This window comes from Fonsecaea erecta, assembly GCF_001651985.1.
Source record: "Fonsecaea erecta strain CBS 125763 chromosome Unknown Scaff1, whole genome shotgun sequence".
NCBI classification, from domain to species: Eukaryota; Fungi; Ascomycota; class Eurotiomycetes; order Chaetothyriales; family Herpotrichiellaceae; genus Fonsecaea; species Fonsecaea erecta.
In genome coordinates, this window is record NW_017387244.1 from 3,850,032 (window position 1) to 3,870,266 (window position 20,235).

Below are 20,235 nucleotides of genomic sequence, written 5' to 3' on the forward strand. Positions count from 1 at the left end.
CCGACGCTGTAATCTTAGAATTGCATCGGATGGGGGTGTTCCTACGGATGTTATCGGGGAAAGGGTGGGAGCCAAGAAGGCGTCGCTAGCCCTTGGGCGGCTTCTGGCTATGTCTTCAGCCGCCCAGAGGAAGAGACTGAAGCCCCGGATCCGAGCTGCTTAATGGGCATCGGAAAGGTCACCTAGCCTAGCACTTGGACTTTATGGGTAGTCGCCGTGGCTCCAGCGAGCATTGCCTTTCCCCTCATCCTCTCTCCATCGGATCCGTACCAGTCTGCCTGGACTGCCAACATCCAGCGGTAATGATTCCGGGGTGCTTTACCGATCCCGCGCTGTCAATGCCATCTCCGCTTTAAACACGCCGACTTACCCAGCATGTCGGCTTCTCAACTCCTTCTCACTGCTTCTACACCAGTTGCTGTTATTTGCGACTTCACCTGTTGTGTGACTCTTGCCTGTTGCTCTATCCCCGGATTTCAGCGAATGCTTAGCTGCATCACTCGTCAGGAGTGAGTGAAAACACCGTCTTCATGTCGTCCTTCCTCGAGTCCTCTCTCCGCATTCCGTCGCAGGCGTCGAGAAGTTGGCGGACAGCGAGGTACTTTACACGCGACCAACGAAAGGTGAGTGAAATTCCTGCAAGCTGAGGAAAAACCCCCATCAGTCCCATAGACAGCTTTGTTTATTTTGACCATCAACAGCAAAACCTCCTCTTCGCTCGCTCGTTCTCGTCGACCCTTCGCCGCCATGAAATCAACAAAGTCGTCCCCTCGGCCGCTGAGGCAATCAAGGACATGAAGTCCGACTCCACGCTCCTGTGCGGTGGCTTCGGACTCTGTGGTGTCCCCGACACTCTGATCAACGAGGTCGCGAAAACCCCATCCATTACCGGTCTCACCGCGGTCTCAAACAATGCCGGCATCCCCGGTGCCGGTCTAGGTCAGCTCTTGGAGACCAGGCAAGTGAGGAAAATGATTGCCAGCTACGTTGGCGAGAACAAAGTGCTGGAGCAAATGTACCTGACGGGAGAGATGGAGTTGGAGCTGACACCCCAGGGTACTTTGGCCGAACGCTGTGCGGCAGGAGGCAAAGGAATCCCTGCTTTCTACACCCCGGCTGCATTTGGCACGGTCGTGCAGACGGGTGAGATTCCCCTAAGGCACAACAAGGATGGCAGCATTGCACAATTTGGAAAGCCGAGAGACGTCAAGGTATTCAATGGCAAGTCGTATGTCATGGAAGAGGCGATCGCTGGCGACTACGCGTTCGTGAAAGCATACAAGGCTGACAAGCTCGGGAACTGCCAATTCCGCCTCGCCGCAAACAACTTCAACGGTGCCATGGGCCGAAATGCCAAGGTCACCATTGTAGAAGCCGAACATATCGTCGAGGTCGGCGAGATTGATCCAGTCGCCGTGCATTTGCCGGGAATCTATGTGAGCAAAGTGATCCAGTCGACCGCCGAGAAGAAGATTGAGAAGTATGTCAACCGCAAAGAAGAGGGCGCCGACGTCAAAGACAGCCTCGGCAAGGGTGACGCCGCGTCAAAGCGCGAACGGATTGTGAAACGCGCGGCTAAGGAGTTCCAGAACGGCATGTACGCCAACCTGGGTATCGGCATGCCTATGTTGGCACCGTCCTTTGTGGATTCGTCCGTCGAGGTCCAGCTACAATCCGAGAACGGTATCCTCGGTCTGGGCCCGTACCCGTTCAAGGGTGAGGAAGATCCAGATCTCATCAACGCTGGGAAGGAGACAGTCACTCTGCTCCCGGGAGCGTCGTGCTTCGGATCAGAGGAGTCGTTCGGTATGATCCGCTCTGGACGCATCAACATGTCCATGCTGGGGGCCATGCAGGTTTCTGCGCGAGGTGATCTGGCCAACTGGATGTTGCCCGGGAAGGTCAAGGGCTTCGGTGGGGCGATGGATTTGGTGAGCAATCCAGAGAAGACCAAAGTGGTGGCGTTGATGGAGCACACGGACAAGAAGGGCAACCCCAAGATTCTGAAGCAGTGCGAGTTCCCTCTGACTGGAAGAGCGTGTGTCTCGAGAATCATTACGGAACTGGTAAGTGTATCCCGCCTCCTCCAAACAAGACGCATTGCAAGGAAGTCAGTCGACTTTGATCATATATTGACCTATGCTTTTACCTACAGTGTGTCTTCGATGTCGACTTCACCCACGGCCTGACGCTGATTGAGCTCGCGGACGGTGTCACCGTCGAAGAGATCAAGGCCAAGACCGAGGCGCCTTTCAAGGTCGCGGACAACATCAAACCCATGCTCTAAGCATCTGATTTCTTTACTCACAGCATTTACCAAGAGAGAAATCATAGACCACATTGACAGAGGCGCGTGGCAATGCGGCAAGATCTCTAAGGAGAGTCGAGAAAATTTGAGACGGGGCTGTGGAACTGGATTTCGACCGGAAAAGTCTTGCGATCAATGTATTTTGATATCAGCTCAGGGCAGGGAACATTAAGTTGGCTGGGTAGCTAGCTTGTCCGTGTGGAGATGAAGGCAAAAGAAGAAGAAAGTCAACAGGCGCAGACGGGGTATGTTGTCGCTACTCTCTGGAGATATGTCGACAGCACACGGGTGCACCAGTTGCGAAAACGAAGGGTCGCTGAGAAGGCGACCAGCTGGCTTAGCGTTGAGGAATGGTCGGAGACAATACAGTCTTCCACTGTCATCTACACACGGGGTTGTCCTGCTCCCAAAAAGGAGTGAAATATGAGATCAGGGGGATATTTTTCGTATCATCGAGCATTTTGGACTTCTACACGACAACGGCGTGGTATATGTTTGATGGGTTCTACTGGGGTCTAATACCTACCGTTATTCAACAGGAATCATTGAATCTAAGCAAACCATTTTTCGAACAAAGACGTTCCTGGCTCCGCTCAGTCATCGTACCAACCACTCGTTTCGACGTGATTGTCCTTGTTGCTAAACGATGACGACGACGACTTCTTGGACCCTCCTCGCTTCTGCTGCCGCTCGGCGTCGGCCTTGCGCGTCGTCCCACGTCTCAGCCAGAAACCCTCGTACTTGTGCGCGCGCGTCGCGCCGGGCAGGATCCGCGACACCGGTGGCGCGCCGCCGTAGCGGTGCCGAATGCCCGCCACGAACCGGATGCGCTCGTACGATCCTGTCGACGATGGGGGGTGGTAGAATGTCCTTGTGGCTGATGAGGAATAGTGACATGACGGAGTCTGAGGGACGCGGAGGATGGATGATGATGGTGGTGCGTTGGAGAGAGCCCCTTGCCGGCTCTTGATGAAGTCGGCCAGCTGCTCGGTCGTGCGCACGTGAGGCGGCAGACCCTGCTCCCGGACGAGGCTGGCGTGCAGTCTGCCCGTGCCGTTATCGTAGCTGAAGCTGGCAGGGGTTGCTGCGTCACCTCGATCCGGCACCGTCCTTGCCATTGGAGGAGCAGGAGGAGGTGGTGGTGGTGAAGGACGAGGTCCGCGAGGTCCGCTTGGCCAGAAGTCGAAGCTGGTGGCGGTCACAGGTCTCGAATACACCGAAGAAGGAGACGGAGAGGAGGGAGGGGTGAAAGGAGCAGGAGCATACCGGGGCGGCGGCGTGGCTTTGGCGGCTTCGAAGACGTGCTTGTTGTTGTTGGTCTTCGAGGCCCCGGACTTACCTCTCTTTGCGAGATTTGAGAAGTTGAAAGGCATGATTTTCTTGGTTGAATGGATGAATGGGTGGAAGGATGGGTGTAGTGAGTGTGTGGTTTTTGAGAGAGCCTTGGGTATTTTGCTAGATAGAGTGAGTATTCGAAGCGTAGAGACGAGAAAGGAGAAACGTTTTCCAATGCTGGGTGTGTGTGTGTGACAAAGTCTTCACAAAAGAAGGGAAAAGGAAAAGAAAGGGTATAAATAGAGTCCCCCAAAGAACAATGGGCTGTCTTTGTGTGTCTAGTCTATCGTCATTATGAGGTGGTGGCAGCGACGTATAACTGCTATCGCCTTGCCGGACAAAGAAATACTGTTCTTCGAAGCCTTCCAGGACAATGGGCTCCTGTTGAACCCCTGATAGAGTGTATCTAGACAAAGAAACACGGCTTAATCACCGATGTCTCTAGGGGAGTAAGTTGTGTTTGATCTGGGGTTTAGGTATGGAGGTCGTCTGTATTCGAAAGCAGTGCATTGCAGTGTACTCGGCATGAGGTCTGGGATCTAGCCAAGTCCCATCCACCGAGTAGCTCCCAAAAGCTCGTATAGAACTGACTAAATACTAGCGTCCTGGGAACCCATACATAGAACGAGGGCCTAGACACGAATGGGCCGTGGCAGCCTGAAGTATCGCTCGACGTCGCATACTGATCGTTCTTCCCATAAATCCACGACCTTCCCACATATGCCCCAGGTGTATCATATTGTTGAACAAATGTGTAAACTCGGCACCGTTCAGCAGGTACGTAACGCACTCCATGGAGGCTGGGCTGCCCTCCCATGAATGAATGGCAACTCACCCAGAGCATCAGGCTGTCGCCGGCTGGGGCAAAGCCCAGTTCGACTCGGACGACGAATTTGACGATTATTATAGCGACACCGACGACGATGACGTGATGCCCGATCTTGAAGATGAGGAACAAGACGTCCCCCCCCAGTCTAGACAACGCACGTCTTCAATCTACAAACCTCTCAAGCCCTTGGAGATTCGACTGTTTCGCATGGACTCGGCCGCCGACGCGACGGACAACAAGGCTGAGATCGTCCTCTCCCTCGACAACTACCTCATATCAGAGGCGCCACCATTCTCGGCCTTGTCGTACTGCTGGGGGGATCCGGCGACCACGGCGTCCCTTCAGGTCAATGGAAACGTGCTACCAATCACTAACAACCTGAACACGGCGCTGCGACGACTTCGCACTGTCCAGGAGCGGGACCACATTCAGTTCTGGTGGGTCGACGCCATCTGTATTCACCAACAGAACCTCAGAGAGCGCGCTGAGCAGGTCATGCTCATGAGAGAGATCTTCCGCGTGGCGAGCTCGGTCGTCGTGTGGCTCGGGGAGCCGCAGTCGGCAGGCAACAACTTTCTGCACGATGTCAAGGCCATCCATAGCTACATCGACGACCACGAGAGCGGACAGAGCACGTTACCACCACCGGACGTGAAGATTGTTGAGCCTCATCTCCCAGGCGTGTACGATCTGGTCGGCAATGCGTATTTCACCCGGCTGTGGATGGTGCAAGAGACTATGGCGGCGCGTCGTGCGGTCTTCTACTCAGGCGGCACGGCCGAGAATTGGGATACGGTTACTCGTGTGTGCAAGTGGGTGTCGGCGACGGGACTCATCTGGTCGGACTCCCGACAGTCATCCCGAAACCTGACGCGGGCCCAATCACTCCTGCTCCGGCACGAGTCGCCTACGCTGCTCCATCTGCTGTGCCGCTTTCGCGGCCTCAAGTGCTCCGACGACCGGGACAAGGTGTTTGCGCTCTTGACGACCTCGCGCGAGAACAGGGACACCTACGACGTCCTGCCGGACTACACGCAGTCCGTGGTCGAAGTGTACACGGGCATATGCCGCTTCGTGCTCCAACGCAGTCGCCAGCTGCATATCCTGAGCTGCGTCCAGAATGCCACTGAATCACCGGACCTGCCGTCCTGGACACCGGATTGGAGACGGACGTGGTCGCACATGGCGCTCGACGTGTACTTTGGCGCCGAACAGGTGCACCACGTCTTCCGCGCGAGCCAGGAGATGCGAGCCATGGTGACTCCATCCACGGATCCACGGATCCTGACCGTCAAGGGCGTGCCGATCGACACGGTCAGAACAACGGACAAGCCCGAAAAGGACGCGATCCTGGCGGCCTCTGCTGTGTCTTTCCAGGATTTCGCTGATAAGTTGCTCCATCGTCTCGGAATCGAGGACCCAGAAACACCCTACTTGCTCACGGGTGAATCATATCGCGAGGCTCTATTCCGGACTTTATCGGCCGACTTTGTGATGAAGGCACCAAGCTCTTCTCCGTCGTCGCCTGCGTCAACAACAGCCCCTTCCCCTCTTCCCATCATCCTGCCCGTCGAAGATGCGCTTGGCCACCAGGATGAACTGGTTTTCAAGCCGAGGACGGTACGGCGGTGGCACAGCACGCCCTTGAACCATACGTACATGTCTCCGTGGACGGACAGCCTCGAGGCCTACCATCCCACAGCCGTCGAGGCGTACAGCATCCCCGGCGCGCCTGTCTGTACTCGGTCGATCTACAAACACATCCAAAACCTCATGATTGGGCGGTTGTTGTTCGTGACCGAGACGGGACACCTGGGGCTGGGGCCTGAGGACGCACGGCTGGGAGACCAGGTGGTGGTCTTGCCTGGGGCGGACGTGCCGTTTGTCTTAAGGTCGGTGGGCGGTGGAGCAGGGGAATATCGCGTGGTCGGGGAATGCTATGTGCATGGTTTCATGGACGGTGTGGCGGTCGAGGGAAAGGAGGCGGCAGCTTGGCGAGAATATGTCCTTTGTTGAGACCTGTGCAAAGACCTGCCTTCTCGGCGAGCACCTTACACCCCGAGAATTTGAGCGGATGGACTTATCCATGGCCATAGAATGGGATACAGAACTTTGCAGCTGCTAATGAGCAGTTGGACTCATGGGCAATAGGATGAGCAGCAGGAACCACAGTAGCTGAGCAGAAGAGTCGACAATGCAATCCTTGACGAGCGCAATCGTGACTGTACAACAATATGTTGGCAGTCTATTTCAAATCTACAATACACAACAAATATGGCCGGCGATTAAGATTCCTGCCCGGGGAGTGCGAGCATCTACCACAATCTGCGCGTAATAGACCTCGACGCCTTTGAAATACCACCAACAATAGCTAGCTAGCTCTTTCTCCTGCGTTGACACTCGGTTTAAAGGAGTCCAGGAAGTAACGCGACCAAGGGCAACACCACTTGTCCACCACCAAGCGAGATTCTATTGCCAAAGCCCTCAGTGTCGGTGGTGGTGGTTGCTGCAGCGCCGGTCTCGGTTGGAGTCTGGTGTGAGAACAAAAAGTCGTCAATTGGATTGTTCCTCTAGTGTATTCTCTCCACTAACTCTAGAGATATACTCACCTCACTTACGGTCTGTCCTGTCGTGGCTGAAGGTGTCTCGCCCAAAGAAGCCGTGGTTGATGCCGAAGATGCTGCGTCTGTGCTCTGCGATGAAGCAGTCGTAGTCGGATTCGATTCGGTGGTGGCCGTAGAGCTGCTGTTCGTGGCGGAAGTAGCATTGGCAGGGACCGGCGTTGCATCGAGTCCACACGCCGTTGCGGCCTGGGCGACACTGTCCCCGTAGTACTGCCAGATGTCATATTGCAGGGCACAGTTGAGGCAATCCTCGAGTGCGGTGGTGAAGTTTGCCGAGTCACAATATCCCTCCGTCCTGCCATCGACAATGACGGTTCCGCTGTGTCTTGTGTGTCAATACAGTTCACAGGGAGACATAGGATATGACCTGTATGACCCACCAGTTCGCATGACAGTCGTATTCCGGTGTTCCAGGTTCTTGTCGTCGCTGTAGAGGAAAATTGTCCGGATACAGGAGAGAAGCTGAGACGGAGGCAACGGCAAGAGCCATTACCGACGGGAGAGCGTAACGCATGGTGTTGATCAGAATGCGATAAACTAGATTGAAGGTAACAAAACCTGCAACTGCAAGGTATAGGAAGAGCGAGGAGACCACAGACAGAGGCAGACGACTTCCATATAATCAAAGAGCTCCAGCAGCTCTAGCATTAGCACGAGTCAGCCGCCGAAATTGTGTCCTATCGTCTCATTTCGAGGCCAAGCTGGGGCACTCCAAGCGAGGTACAGTCCCACCACAGATGGAAGAAACCTTGGGAGTCGCAGCGGATGCTGTGAAGAATGCGGTTGTCCCGCTCTTGACATACTTAGAGCTGTACCATTGACCAGTGGGTGCAGCGTCGTCCATGTCTGCCCGCACTATTGGTCGTGTTTCTTTGCAGACGGTAAATAGCGAGTGCCCAGCGCTGGCCAAGCACGCCGGCGATCTTGGGGTGAGTGATTTATCTTATCTGATCGAGATCATCCAGTCTGACAGGAGATAGCTTCCTTTTTATGAGCGTAAAAGCCTGAAATATTCTGTCTGACGGCGCCCGATATCGGCATCTATCTTGTCTGATTAGATGGAGGCCTCGCTTGGACGCGAGTGATGCCGCTCTTGTATGGCCCAGTGTTGTGCGCTTCGTCGGGTTTCCACGCCTGCACGGCAGAGTGAATGCTTGGAGTCACATCCACCTCGTTTTTCCTGTCTCCCCCCGGCGGGATGACAACTCTTTCGTAGGCTGGGACGGCTGGGGAAAATTCCTGGCTAAGCCATCGTAGGTTTGCCTCGTGACCTGGAGGAATTGGATTGCACTATATCTTCCACCTACCTTCCCTGTTCAACCCCGATAGTGGCGTGGCTCAAGTCCGGTTCATTCCATTTTCTTGTCTTCACAAGCCAGGTCGGGTTCCATAGGAAAATCAACAAGTACTTTCGCTCTTGCAGAACTGGAAATTTAGACGGTTTCGCAGCGTCAGAAAATGGTCAAACTCACCTCTCTCTTGATCGGCTGCTACGCTCTTGCGGCGAAGTACGCCGTTGCCCAAGAGCATGGAGAGGAATACGAGAAGACAATGGGTCCAGTCGCCTTTTTGTGGCCGCCTGATCGTGAATGGGGTGCTGCTCAGGACAATACCGCCCCTTGCGGTTCCGCTGCCTCCGTGGTGAACAGAACGGAATTCCCTCTGCGTAAGTCAGCACTCAAGTCCACAGCATCCATGCTCATTATGCGCCAGTCAACGGCCAGATCGCGCTCGTCGCTCAAGACGAGTCCTGGTACATCCAGGTAGCAATCTCTCACAAGAACGGTAAGCGAAGGAGTCATCGATCGAGAGGTTGTAGGTCGTAACTGACACCTCGGCCAGACCCAACGTCGAATGACGATTTTGAGATCGTGATACCGGCCACGAGAATCCCAGAACTTAGCGAGGGCCACCAGTGCTACCCGATCCCCAATCCAGCCGCGGACATCGAAGCTCTTTCCAATGCGACACTGCAAATTCGATATACTTCGGACTTTGAAGACGACCGAAACGAGACGTACTATGCGTGCGCGGATGTTACTTACGTGCCGACCAGCCAATTCACCTACCAAGTGCCATGCTTCAACGCCACCGTCGACGATTTCAACGTTACGGATGTTGACCCCGATTCCAGTTCTTCGGCTTCGGCAGCTGGAGCCACTGCCACATCAGGAGTCATGGAGGACACGGGATCATCGTCTTCCGGTCTGTCTGGAGGTGCGATTGCCGGTATTGTTGTCGGTGTCGTGGTAGGGGTTGCTGCTTTCCTTGGTGTGATCTTTTTCATGTGGCGTCGGAGCCAACAGAAGCGTCGCATTCGTCAACAGGAAGCTTCCGTCAGGAACGTGAAATGGGAAGACCATCATCCAGGGAGTGGATCAGCATCGCAGGCTTCAGATCGCGACATTGCACTCCGGAAACTTTAGTCAGAGGAAGGTGTCAATAGCTGGGGCCAGAGCTTCAAATAAGGATGGAGCTCTGTTGACTGATGATTGATGGCGAAATGAGAGCTCGAGTCAGACGCATAGCCACGTAGGTAGAGAAAGCACGTTACACATTTGTCACATCGAACGATTATTCGGAATTTCTATCCAGCGGTTCACACTCTTTTGAAGTTCTCTCTCCAACATTCAGGCAACACCGTGTATAGCCAGCCATTAAAGGAAGGTCTGACGATCACGTGTCAGGTGCTTTCTGATTTAGACACGGCTATCTAAAAAAGGTTAGTGTGTTAATGTACACACGGCCCTGACGCCCAACCGTGCCACTATGCTGATAATGACACCCCGGATGAGGGTATGCCTAGGGTGACAAAACAGTATATGCAGCCTGTGCCTAAGAGACCTATACTTGACTCACCCCGCACCCTGGGAGCACAGAGTCCTTGGTAGAAGCCGGTTTAGGCTTAGGAGCCCAGTGCATAAAACTGCGGGGAAACACGGGGTTGCTTAAGACCCACGAGTTCAAACATAATGATAGGCCAGTCGAGGATTCAGGCCAACCCTTTTCGCAGCACCGGACCGAGGCAACTTCTGTCTCTTTCACCGTACTGGAGCTTGGTGTCACAACTTGTTTCATTGCCCTGCCGTCCCAGGGCCTTTGCCCCTTGTGCTCTGCCTGGGTTGCCGGCTAGGCAATGACGGCAATTTGATCATGGACGAAACCCCGCTCGATATTCGCCCATAAATATCTTTGTCGCTGGGAGATTCTAGATCTTCTTGATTACTATCCTGCCATCAATATCTTCACGTAGTTGGCTCTGTGGTTTGTTGTTCTGGCACAATGGCGACACCAGGTCCACTCGAGCGCGCCCACCGTGTTGCTGTAGGTGCTCTCACCCTACCCTTCAGTCTCGTCCATCGTGCATCAACCCAACCACTTCTTACCGGGAGTTTGTTGTTTGCTCTCACCAGGGCACCTCTTCAATACCGAGCACGTCTCTTGAAACTATTGGGTGACGCTGGTCTGTCCATAGACCGTATCCTCCTCCTCATAAAGTCATTGAAGTACCTCCTTGCCATCGGCCTGGTCCGAAAGCTCAATCAGGCACTCAACAGACTTGCCCTCAACAACTGGCATGTCTTCACGAAGCCAGGTGCACCTTTCCAGTGGGACCAACGGACGGAGCTGGTGGTGGTCACCGGAGGATGTTCGGGCTTTGGGTACGAGATGGTGAAGAGCTTCTCGAAACATGCGAGAGTCGTCGTCCTCGATATCTCCCCCTTTCCCGAGGAGTTGAGGAAACGTGAGGCTCCCCAGACAAACCCCGCATAGCAAGGCTGCTCACTCTCATGCCATAGTTCCCGGCGTCGACTATTACCAACTTGACGTGACCGACTTTGCCGCGATCGAGTCAACAGCGGAGACTATCCGCAGAGAGCATGGAGATCCCACCGTCCTTATAAACAATGCCGGCATCGGTAAGCCATTTGCAGTCGGATGCTCTTCTTCCAGAATGCGAGTTAGCTGACCAGCGCGACCCCTTGCAGCGAACGGCACCAAAATCATCAACAGTGATGCCAAATTGACCGACAGGATTTTCAAAGTCAACATCGCCAGCCATTTCATCCTGATCAAGGAGTTCTTACCTGGGATGTTGAGAGCCAAGAAAGGCCATGTCGTGACCATTGCTTCGATGGCCAGCTTCTACGCGACACCAGGCCTGGTGGACTATTGCTGCACAAAGGTTGGGGCACTCTTCCTCAGTGAAGGTAAGATTTCCGTGCACTTAAAGACCTGCCGTTCTGCGAGTTGACTCCTTGGAAAGGCCTGCGAAACGAGCTTCGCACATACTACGAGAATGGCAAATGCATTCAAACCAGCTCCGTCCATCCGTCCTGGCATGCAACCGGCATCGTGAAACCCGTTGCTGCCAAGTTGCAGCAGCTCGGGATCAGGTGCGATCCGGCATCGAACGTGAGCGATGCGGTCGTGGAACAGGTTTTGGCGGGCAGAAGCGGCCGAATCTTCGTGCCGAGGACGGAGGAAAGCAGCACATATGTGAGAAATTTCCCCGTGTGGTTGCAGGATGCAGTGCTCTCTCTCCAGAGAGTGCGTAAGTTTGACGTCTCCTGGGACTGAAACTGTAGTCGGGAAAGAGGCCGGCGGGATGGATCATTGGTTTGAGCTGCGATATGTGTTCGTATGATACTCAAGTTATTTCGGGGAGTTTAATCACCGTGACTATCTGTACTCCACTGATAAACAACGCCGGACTTGCTGGCTTTGGGCAGGCCAGACATCTGCAACATTTCCCATTCAGGATGAAACCAGTCTACACCTAAAAGCCTACGAAAGGGGTGTAATGGACACCCCAGAATTGCTAGCTAGCTATGGTACATTGCTTTTCTGTGTCAAGCCTAATGCAAGCTCTAACAGACTCCACCATTAGTCGTTGCTTCTTTTTCGACATCCCTCACTCACACCTCTCCACCTTTTGTCGAATCATCTGCCTCCCTCCTGTCAGCTGCTCCATTCGACGCGGATAAGGGATCGAGAGATGAGTGGCCTTTGCAACAATCCCATGCCTGCGGCCGCCATACAACTTCCTAGCTTCCCCAGTGGATGATTAGCCAGCGAGAGGTGGCTGATTGGTGTCCTTTCTGTGCCCGCTCTTCTGCTTGGTTACTGGCAGGCCTGGTCCCCCTCTGCTTCTGGCCAAAGCCCCAGACAGGGGTCGTTCCCACATCCCGATGGCTCCTATCCATTGGGGGGCCAATGCACGGTCACCTCATTTCGACGGGTGCTGTTGTGCACCCAGTCCATGTGACTACACCTGTTCCAGCCAAGTTCCAACGGACGGGGCAGTTCTCAGTTCGAAAATACCGGCAGGTAGGCAACCCTCGACTCTGATCTTCAGCAAAACGCCGATCCCTTCATTGCCATTTGCTCTGCGGCTTCCGTGAACTTGTGCACCAAAGTGGCAGCCGATTGCCTTGCAGCCAAGAGGATCGTTTGGAAAGGAAACTCTGAAATGGCCATCAACGGTTTCTCTCGAACCTTTGATCCGCCACTATCTATCTAGTCGCCGAACAAGCGAATTCCTCTGGGACAAGGTTTGGAAGCTCGGAAAGAACTAGCATCACGCCCAACTTTGACTCCAACTCTTAGTCTCCGGTTGCTTGAGCTTTCTTCAGACCAATCCTGCCATTTCCTCAAGACCATCGGATGGCTTTGGTGGCGTCTGGCTCCTTGCTCGGAACTACACCCCCTCGGTGAATCTCGACTCTCGAGGGACTCGATATTGTAGGAAGTCCTAATCTTCCACCCTGGTGAGGAGGACACGGAGGGGATTCAGAGAAATTTCAATGATCCACTTGTGCCGCGTTCGGAGTTGAATACTCTGAAGCCCATCCTCATCGACGGCTGTTCCTTGCAACAACTTGATATCAAAACGGCGGGCATGCAGGTACAATAATAAGATAACTTCGGATGCTCGACAAAAAGGTTGCGCAACCTCCGAAGCGTTAACACACACGGCGGCTTCAACATGGCGCCCTCAAGGCCATTAGGAGTTATATCTCCCGAAAATCAATCCGGCTTGATCCTCATTCTGACCTCATTGTCCCTTTGCTTCGTTCTCGTCGCCTTTGCCATCCGCGTCTATATTCGGGTTCCCCAGAGATTGTGGAAGTGGGACGACCACGTTTTGGCGGTAGCCACAGTAAGTTCTTGACGCATGCACTTGGGGGTGGAACGAAAACGGTCCTAACAGCCCTCTGGGTCTTTTCCATCGTTCAGACTTCGCTCGTCTTCTATGCTGTGCACCTGGGCCTGGGACATCGGAAAGTATTCGAGGGCAATGCTCCCAACAGTGATTTGGTTAAGAAGGTACGAAAGCCGGGCCAGGATGGCAGAAAAGTGACATGTGCTGAGCTTGCAAATCAGTACTATTATGCAGACGACTTCTTCTACCTCATCGTTCTGCTTTTCTCGAAAATGTCCGTGTGCTGTCTCTTCCTACGGTTGACGCGCCGCCGGGGGCATATGGTTGCGATCTACACCACCATCGGGCTCTGCGGTGGTTGGTTCATTTTGTCGATCCTTTTGATCAGCATTGGCTCCTCGTGGCAGCAGGTCTTTTTCATACCGGTAATGCTTCGACCCATATCCGAAACTATCAGGCAATCCCACGCTGACTTTTTCGGGCACAGTTTGGAAGATGGCTTGCCGTCGGTATCACGGACTCCATCACGGAGCTGGTCTTTGTCCTGTTTGCAACTTACCTAGTCAGCGATCTGCGGATGACCAAGGTCCAGAAAGCTACCGTGGTGTTTGCATTTGCTCTTCGGTTGCTGTGAGCCATGACCCTTTCCTTCTTGAGTGGCTGCGTCTGGGACCTTGTCTAACACGCAATACCTCCTGGCAGAGCGATCCCCGCCTGCGGAATACGTCTTTATTACCTCAATCCGTCCACCTTGCCGGATAACCGCAACCTCTCCCTCTCCCTGACCATCGTCTGCACCCAGGTCCAGCTTGGCTACGGGATAATGGCGGCGTCGGTCACAGTTCTCAGGCCCTTTATGGCAGTCTACGAAAAGCCGGTGGGCTACTCGGACTATAGCAATAATCCGGGGAAGACCTATGCGACCAACAACAGCGAGCACCTGTCCTTCAAGATGCAGCCTGTGTCACGGTCTGGCGAGGCCATGCCGGACGGACTCGGTCTGCATGCCGCCCATCTCGACCCCAACCAACCGACGTTCTCGTCGCGGACACCTCCGGTGCAAAAGGAGAAGAGAGGAGGCGGTGGCGGACACGAGAAGAGTGACAGTATACACAGCCATGACAGTCGACGGCTCATCATCGAGCGCAAGACGGACTGGTCTGTGCGATATGAAGAGGCGGAGAGCCAGAAGAGCAACTTCAGCGAAGGAGCTGCGTCAATGTCTGACCATTGAAGAAGGCCCGCTGGCTCGCTGGTGGACATGACAACCACATCTTGGCCGCCTTCTACAATGCATACGGAACGTATCCCCATGGTGGTGACGACAGTGTTGGAGTTCTCACGACTTGTAACCATATCTACATACAGCAGGGACCTCGGACAGCCGGAACGGACGGAATGGGATAGGTATGGGATGGAATGGAATGAACAGCAATCAACGGTCAACTTCTGACCCCATACAAGATGGGGGGCAGAATTTAAGGATCTTCCTTTATGTAATTTTGCTACTGTATACTTTTGGCGGTGTTCAGAGCCTGGACGATGACTGTGAGCACCACTGGAGTACGAGTATCCGCGGAACGGATAAAAATGACCATGGCTTTGGATCGGCTAGGAAGCAGGTATATGGGAATGGATAGGCCTTATGACATGAACGTGATTACCTCTCTCGAGCAACGCCGTACGACGGAAGAACACTCTCGATGATCACCCCAGCTACCGATGGATTTGCTGATGATCACCCCAGCTACCGATGGATTTGCTGATGGCTCCTCTATCCGCATTCTATCTCTTATCTATAGGCACGCCTGCTATCTTTGGATGCGCCCTCACACTGGTACTGGAGCTGAAAGTCCTCGATGTGCCTGGCCATGTTCGCGCAGGCGTTTCGGTCTTTCTTCTTGCACAAGTTTCGCGTGCATCTTATCTCGCCCGTTCGTTTCAAACACCATGTTTGCATGAATGAATGGCAACATATGCAAGGGGAGGAACGCAACCTAGTAACGCATGGGCAACATCAAGCGAGATCCGTCCTGCCGACGTTCCCCTTTGCCTCCTCCTTTCTCGCTAGGGGCAAGCACCACCTCCTCCCCTGGCGCAGAATACGAGAAAATGGGCGTGCGCAACATCTCGCCGAAAAGACCATTGTTCGCCGTCGGCCCTGCAAGCCACATTGTATAGAGTTTATGGCCCTCCCCTTTTTGCTCATCTTGCAGATGAGAGAACTAGCTCTTTTTGCTTAGAGAGACCGCCACCGTGCAGAAAGTTCGTTCCAATGACAAGTTTTCAATCTGTTGAGATGCGAGTCCGTCTCAGGGGCACCGAGACCTTCCCCCCTTCAGCGAAGTGTTGGTGAATACGAGGCGAAACTCCCTGCTCAGCCTGTTCGCCTATTTGAAGATGGTCGTGTAGTTCTTACCTCATTTTATAGGATCATTGATTGATCACAGATCCCGGAGCTGATTTGGTCCGAGGCGCATCGCCAATTGCTTGACGGATTCCTTCTCCGGACTGTACCTACCTAGCTATGAACGTTTCTGCTAAGACAGTTTTCCCTCTATTTTTGTGAGGCAGTGGAAGCAGTCAGAGCAGGAGACTATAGATATCCAGGAGCACTGGTGTATGTGTGTGTACATACATACCCAAGAGTAAAACGTCACTGGGGCCTTGAAGAGCCACCAAACCTAGTGTATGTACATACCTCCTCGCATTCCGTTTCCTTCCATCTCCACATCGGCGACCGTGAGACAGTGGAGAAACCGACCGGCCAAAGAAAGGACAGGGTGATATGGGAAATGTCGCAAAGGCAGATACATAATAAGAGGTGGAGTATTTCTTTTTGTGGGAGAAGTGGAAACTCAGGAACCAAAGTTTCGAAAAGGCCCCATCGTGATACATACCGTACCTACCAATGCGCTCCCTCATTTTTCCCCATCCAGCCAATTCGTCCGCACCGCCCAAGGATATCTATCGCAAAGTACTAAGAGTAGCTACCTATCGACCAAGGAAACGAACGAGTACGATAGACGGGTGCAGCGACAGGAAGCCACGGGGGATCATTGATAGGAACTAATAGATGACAAAAGGACTCCACTTCGAGTACTACTCAACAAGGGTGATGGGCAAGGAAGGACAAAGAAGAACGGGGCTCGACTAACTGGTTTGTGCTTTGTGTAAACAAGGTATTACACAGTAAGTAATATATTGAGTTCCCCCATTATAGCCCTACACAGAATATAACATGACTTCTCGAGCTGCTCACCAGAGCAGTCTTCTCTCGGTACAAGTATGTATGTGCAGCAGGACGTAATACTCGATGATCTGTTGTAATCCGTAAAGCTGGTGAGAAACAAACCCCCCACCAAACGGTGCGACCTAAAAGCGCTTGACGCGGAGTAACTTTTTGACTTTCTGAGGTAAAAGCAAGTACATGCAGATGCAGCTGGCGTAGAGATCTAGACTCGCCCTTTTTCCCTCCCTCTTCTCTCTGCCCCCTCCCCAGTGACATTCTGAGAAACGACGTGAGATCTCGAGTTGCTTTGTATGAGGCATAGTTCTGAGATAACCAGCTTCTTTGAGTCTTCCTCATGTTTCCTCCCGTCATGGTACAGATGTAAGTAACCCTTGATACAGAGCACTGGGAGGGCACCAATAGAAACAAAAATCGACAACCGACATAATCTTTCGTCGACAACGTACATACGGTAGTACTGCCACCAATGCAATCGTCAAAGTGACGCTGCAGTCCCGAGCGAAACATGGCTGAACTCTCATCCCCTGACGCTCTCGAGGTGTCTCCTTTACAGTTGTAATCACATTATACATAAGTACATAGCTGTTTCCAGCCGATTCGCCCCCTCCCGCCCGAATGTGGTGGATGATCACGCAATTCCGCGAAGAACGAACAGGCGGCGAGTTCGGGGACGCCCGTGCTGGACCGTGGCTTGCTGAAGGGAAGAAACTTACATAGACCAGCAAGGATATCATTATTATTATAACACGAGCTTTTGGGCTGATAGAAGGGGGGCGGGTGGGCACGGACTGGCCCCCACCGAGCTCACGGAAAGGAGAACACGCGAGAAACGAGGCTACTAGCTGAGAGGGTCTTTCTCTTTCCCTTACCGAGAGGCGCACGCTAGAGGCCCAAAATCTTTGGGGACTTTTTGAGAGCTTTGGACGGTAGGTAGTACGTAGATATTCACAGAATGTGTCTGTTCTTGCACTGTTACTTGAACCAAGAAAAAAATCCATGGATATATACCAAAGGCCTTTCTTATTGAGCAGGGAGAGCTCCTCGAATGTAGATATCCTCAGAGGCACTCTCCCGGTGAAACCGCCGGGATTCGTTTCGATGACAATCGAACTACCATCTCCACCGTGGCAGTAGGAAAATATGGAGGACTGAAGAGTGTTTGGAAACACGTAACTTGATGTCCCCAATATGCAAGGCCCTCCAATCAGTTCCTGCCCTCCACAGTCACGACAGGCCCGGTGTAGATCTTCCTCCCTTGAAACGCATAGAACACTCCAGAGATGACCATCACGCCAAAGAACAGCACGACAGACCAGTTGAAAGACTCTGCATCTACAGGTGTGCCATTGGGCCAGAAACTCCAGAAGAAGGCAAACAGGGAGTAGACGATGCTGAAGACATTGATCGGCACTCCCCACTTGCCAAGACTCCAGCGTGCCTTCGGCAGCAACTCAGGGTGGTATACGCGCCGGTACAGCACACAAGTAATTGAGATCATGTAAGAGAACATGAGTGCGCACACCTGGACCGAGATAATAGCGTTGAAGGCTGCCGAGGAGCCGATATTGATAACCGCCAGGAGACAGCTGATAATACATGTCAACGTCACGGCATTGGCGGGAATGTGTAGTCTTGGGTGGACAGCGCCGATCCAGTTGGAGAACGGAAGGCCCTTGTCGCGGGCAAAGGCAAAGGTTTGGCGTGAGGTCGATGCATTGAAAGATATGTTGGATGCAATGACCAAGATGAGGATCAAAATGGTCAGAGCATTGACGCCTCCAGTCGACACTGCCTGACGGAAGACCCAGATGAAGGGATATTCGGTCGGGTCGTTCAGAGCGGCATCGACGTCGGTCAAGGCAAAGTTGTACGTGACGATCAGCACCAAGCCGAGGACCCCATTCGACACATAAGCCCAGAACATGGCGTTAGGGACGTTGCGGCCAGCATCCTTAACCTCCTCAGCCATGTGCGCTGTACAATCGGAACAGAGTGATCCATAGATAGCCGAAATCTGCCCTATCATGAGAGCGAGGCCCATGCTAGACCAACCCCCTTCATTCGTAAATTGAGTAAAAGCGACCTTGGCAGAGTTCCGAGGTGCCATCACCCAGAGTACAATAATGACCGCTGCAGAGATCCGTCAGCCCCTGGACAAGAGACTCCGACCCACAAGGAAGAATAACCTACCGAAGAATCCAAAGACATGTACGATCAGGAGCACATTTTGGATCAGAGGTAGATCCCGAGCGCCCCAAGTATTGGCGACGAAGAGCACAAGAACCATTGCGAACACCAACAACGTTCCCTGCCATGCTGTCGGTTCGTAATTTTCATTGTTGATCTGTATCAAAGCCTGGATGATGGTTCCTGTCAAGAAAGAGCCAGACGCTGTTCCGCTCTGCCACGAGAGCGTGCTCATCCAGCCTGTTAGATAGCTCAGACTCTTCTGATACTTTGGTGGAGCGAATTCAGACACCCAATGGTACTGTCCGCCGCTAGTCGGAGCCCTATCACAGGTTAGAAAATTGATTGTGTGCGTTGACCACGGATGTCGGACATACATGGAAGCCATCTCAGCCAGAGAAGTCATAACGATACCAAACCCAAAGAAGGTCCAGACATAGGTCCAGAAAAATCCAGCAATGCCACCGTCGACCAAAACTTGAGTGTTTGCACTAGATGAATGTCAGGAAGTGGGTGGAACAGAAGGAGCTGCCATAGCTGGCAAACTGGGGACTCACATCAACAAGAACTCCCATGTCGCTTGTAACAGGGCGGTAAATGCCAAAGCAGAAAGAGGTCGAAAATTTCGTATCAGTTCTTGCCGTTTCCCCAAACGTTGCATCTCCCTTTGATCCTTGGTGGTGTAACCTTTGTCGAGGATACCGACATCATTGTAGCAGCCTTCATCTTCGACGCCGTCGAAAGGAGCCAGCTCTCGAGCGGTTAGCGACGCGTCGGGTACCTTGTCTAGAGTCATCTTGAAAAATGCGTCTCTTGAGGGGAATAGGCAAGGAAACCACAGCAAGAATAAAACTGGACGAAAGCGTAGAAACACTTGAAGATGATTCGACTTCGATCAGGAAGGAAGTTGGGTTGCATCTAGCAGCAACCTGTGAAAGCCACTCCTGGGAGTTCGGGTTATTCCCGACCCTTGATACAAGTAGCATGGCAAGCAAGAGGTGGGTATCTGCTGCAAGAACCCATGTTGGGGGCATTCGAGGATTGAGGCGAATTAGCGAACCAGGGTCGACAAGAAGAGGCAGGGATCAGCTCCGCATGAGCGACCTGCCCTGGCTTCCTTCGTGTCTCTAGCACTTACCGTGCCCCCGCCTCCGAATGGGTTGCTAGTCGTGTCTGCATGAAGGTGTTGGCAGTCGACTGTCTGATGCGGGCTGTGGAACCCTGGATCGCGCCACGATAGTCATCGAGGTGTCCATGTCGCTCGTGCGCGATGAGTGGTCTGAGACTCTCCAGATACGCCTTGGTGGAGATTGAAGTATTTGCCCCGCTTCCAGGCATAAGTCTAAATGGCCGTCCGTTGTGTCTTGATTGCGCGCTGGGCAAGAGGGTATGAGAGAAACATGGTGTGCTCGAGTCTCCTTTCCTACCTTGCTGGTCTCTTTAAATGGCTCGCCCCGTCCCAGGAAGCTGATCGGTTGTGCCTGTCAAAGTGCATGTACGTGTGACGGGCAATGGTCGCTCTAGCTGGGCGAC

General features: G+C 53.2%; 9 protein-coding genes across 9 annotated transcripts; 5 read left to right on the forward strand and 4 right to left on the reverse strand.

Annotated features, from left to right (window-relative positions):
• Window positions 1-530: 530 nt before the first annotated feature.
• AYL99_01356 (hypothetical protein) lies at window positions 531-2,287 on the forward strand (the record flags this gene model as incomplete). Its single annotated transcript, XM_018832872.1, has 3 exons — window positions 531-623; window positions 702-2,066; window positions 2,156-2,287. The coding sequence occupies 3 exons, from the start codon at window positions 531-533 to the stop codon at window positions 2,285-2,287; spliced, it is 1,590 nt and encodes a 529-aa protein (XP_018698751.1).
• Window positions 2,288-2,901: 614 nt separating this feature from the next.
• AYL99_01357 (hypothetical protein) lies at window positions 2,902-3,681 on the reverse strand (the record flags this gene model as incomplete). Its single annotated transcript, XM_018832873.1, has 1 exon — window positions 2,902-3,681. The coding sequence occupies one exon, from the start codon at window positions 3,679-3,681 to the stop codon at window positions 2,902-2,904; it is 780 nt and encodes a 259-aa protein (XP_018698752.1).
• Window positions 3,682-4,285: 604 nt separating this feature from the next.
• On the forward strand, window positions 4,286-6,488 carry AYL99_01358 (hypothetical protein; the record flags this gene model as incomplete). The annotated part of the gene is made up of 2 exons (XM_018832874.1): window positions 4,286-4,420; window positions 4,491-6,488. The coding sequence occupies 2 exons, from the start codon at window positions 4,286-4,288 to the stop codon at window positions 6,486-6,488; spliced, it is 2,133 nt and encodes a 710-aa protein (XP_018698753.1).
• A 389-nt stretch (window positions 6,489-6,877) lies between these two features.
• On the reverse strand, window positions 6,878-7,610 carry AYL99_01359 (hypothetical protein; the record flags this gene model as incomplete). The annotated part of the gene is made up of 3 exons (XM_018832875.1): window positions 6,878-7,003; window positions 7,091-7,415; window positions 7,477-7,610. 3 exons carry the CDS (start codon window positions 7,608-7,610, stop codon window positions 6,878-6,880), a joined length of 585 nt encoding a protein of 194 aa, XP_018698754.1.
• Window positions 7,611-8,554: 944 nt separating this feature from the next.
• AYL99_01360 (hypothetical protein) lies at window positions 8,555-9,522 on the forward strand (the record flags this gene model as incomplete). Its single annotated transcript, XM_018832876.1, has 3 exons — window positions 8,555-8,762; window positions 8,810-8,881; window positions 8,939-9,522. The coding sequence occupies 3 exons, from the start codon at window positions 8,555-8,557 to the stop codon at window positions 9,520-9,522; spliced, it is 864 nt and encodes a 287-aa protein (XP_018698755.1).
• Window positions 9,523-10,378: 856 nt separating this feature from the next.
• AYL99_01361 (hypothetical protein) lies at window positions 10,379-11,677 on the forward strand (the record flags this gene model as incomplete). The annotated part of the gene is made up of 4 exons (XM_018832877.1): window positions 10,379-10,841; window positions 10,897-11,016; window positions 11,086-11,307; window positions 11,364-11,677. The coding sequence occupies 4 exons, from the start codon at window positions 10,379-10,381 to the stop codon at window positions 11,675-11,677; spliced, it is 1,119 nt and encodes a 372-aa protein (XP_018698756.1).
• Window positions 11,678-13,085: 1,408 nt separating this feature from the next.
• AYL99_01362 (hypothetical protein) lies at window positions 13,086-14,496 on the forward strand (the record flags this gene model as incomplete). The annotated part of the gene is made up of 5 exons (XM_018832878.1): window positions 13,086-13,259; window positions 13,337-13,426; window positions 13,484-13,687; window positions 13,750-13,892; window positions 13,965-14,496. The coding sequence occupies 5 exons, from the start codon at window positions 13,086-13,088 to the stop codon at window positions 14,494-14,496; spliced, it is 1,143 nt and encodes a 380-aa protein (XP_018698757.1).
• Window positions 14,497-17,719: 3,223 nt separating this feature from the next.
• AYL99_01363 (hypothetical protein) lies at window positions 17,720-19,498 on the reverse strand (the record flags this gene model as incomplete). The annotated part of the gene is made up of 4 exons (XM_018832879.1): window positions 17,720-18,645; window positions 18,706-19,025; window positions 19,080-19,193; window positions 19,260-19,498. 4 exons carry the CDS (start codon window positions 19,496-19,498, stop codon window positions 17,720-17,722), a joined length of 1,599 nt encoding a protein of 532 aa, XP_018698758.1.
• Window positions 19,499-19,787: 289 nt separating this feature from the next.
• Window positions 19,788-20,040, reverse strand: AYL99_01364 (hypothetical protein; the record flags this gene model as incomplete). The annotated part of the gene is made up of 2 exons (XM_018832880.1): window positions 19,788-19,791; window positions 19,841-20,040. The coding sequence occupies 2 exons, from the start codon at window positions 20,038-20,040 to the stop codon at window positions 19,788-19,790; spliced, it is 204 nt and encodes a 67-aa protein (XP_018698759.1).
• Window positions 20,041-20,235: the final 195 nt, after the last annotated feature.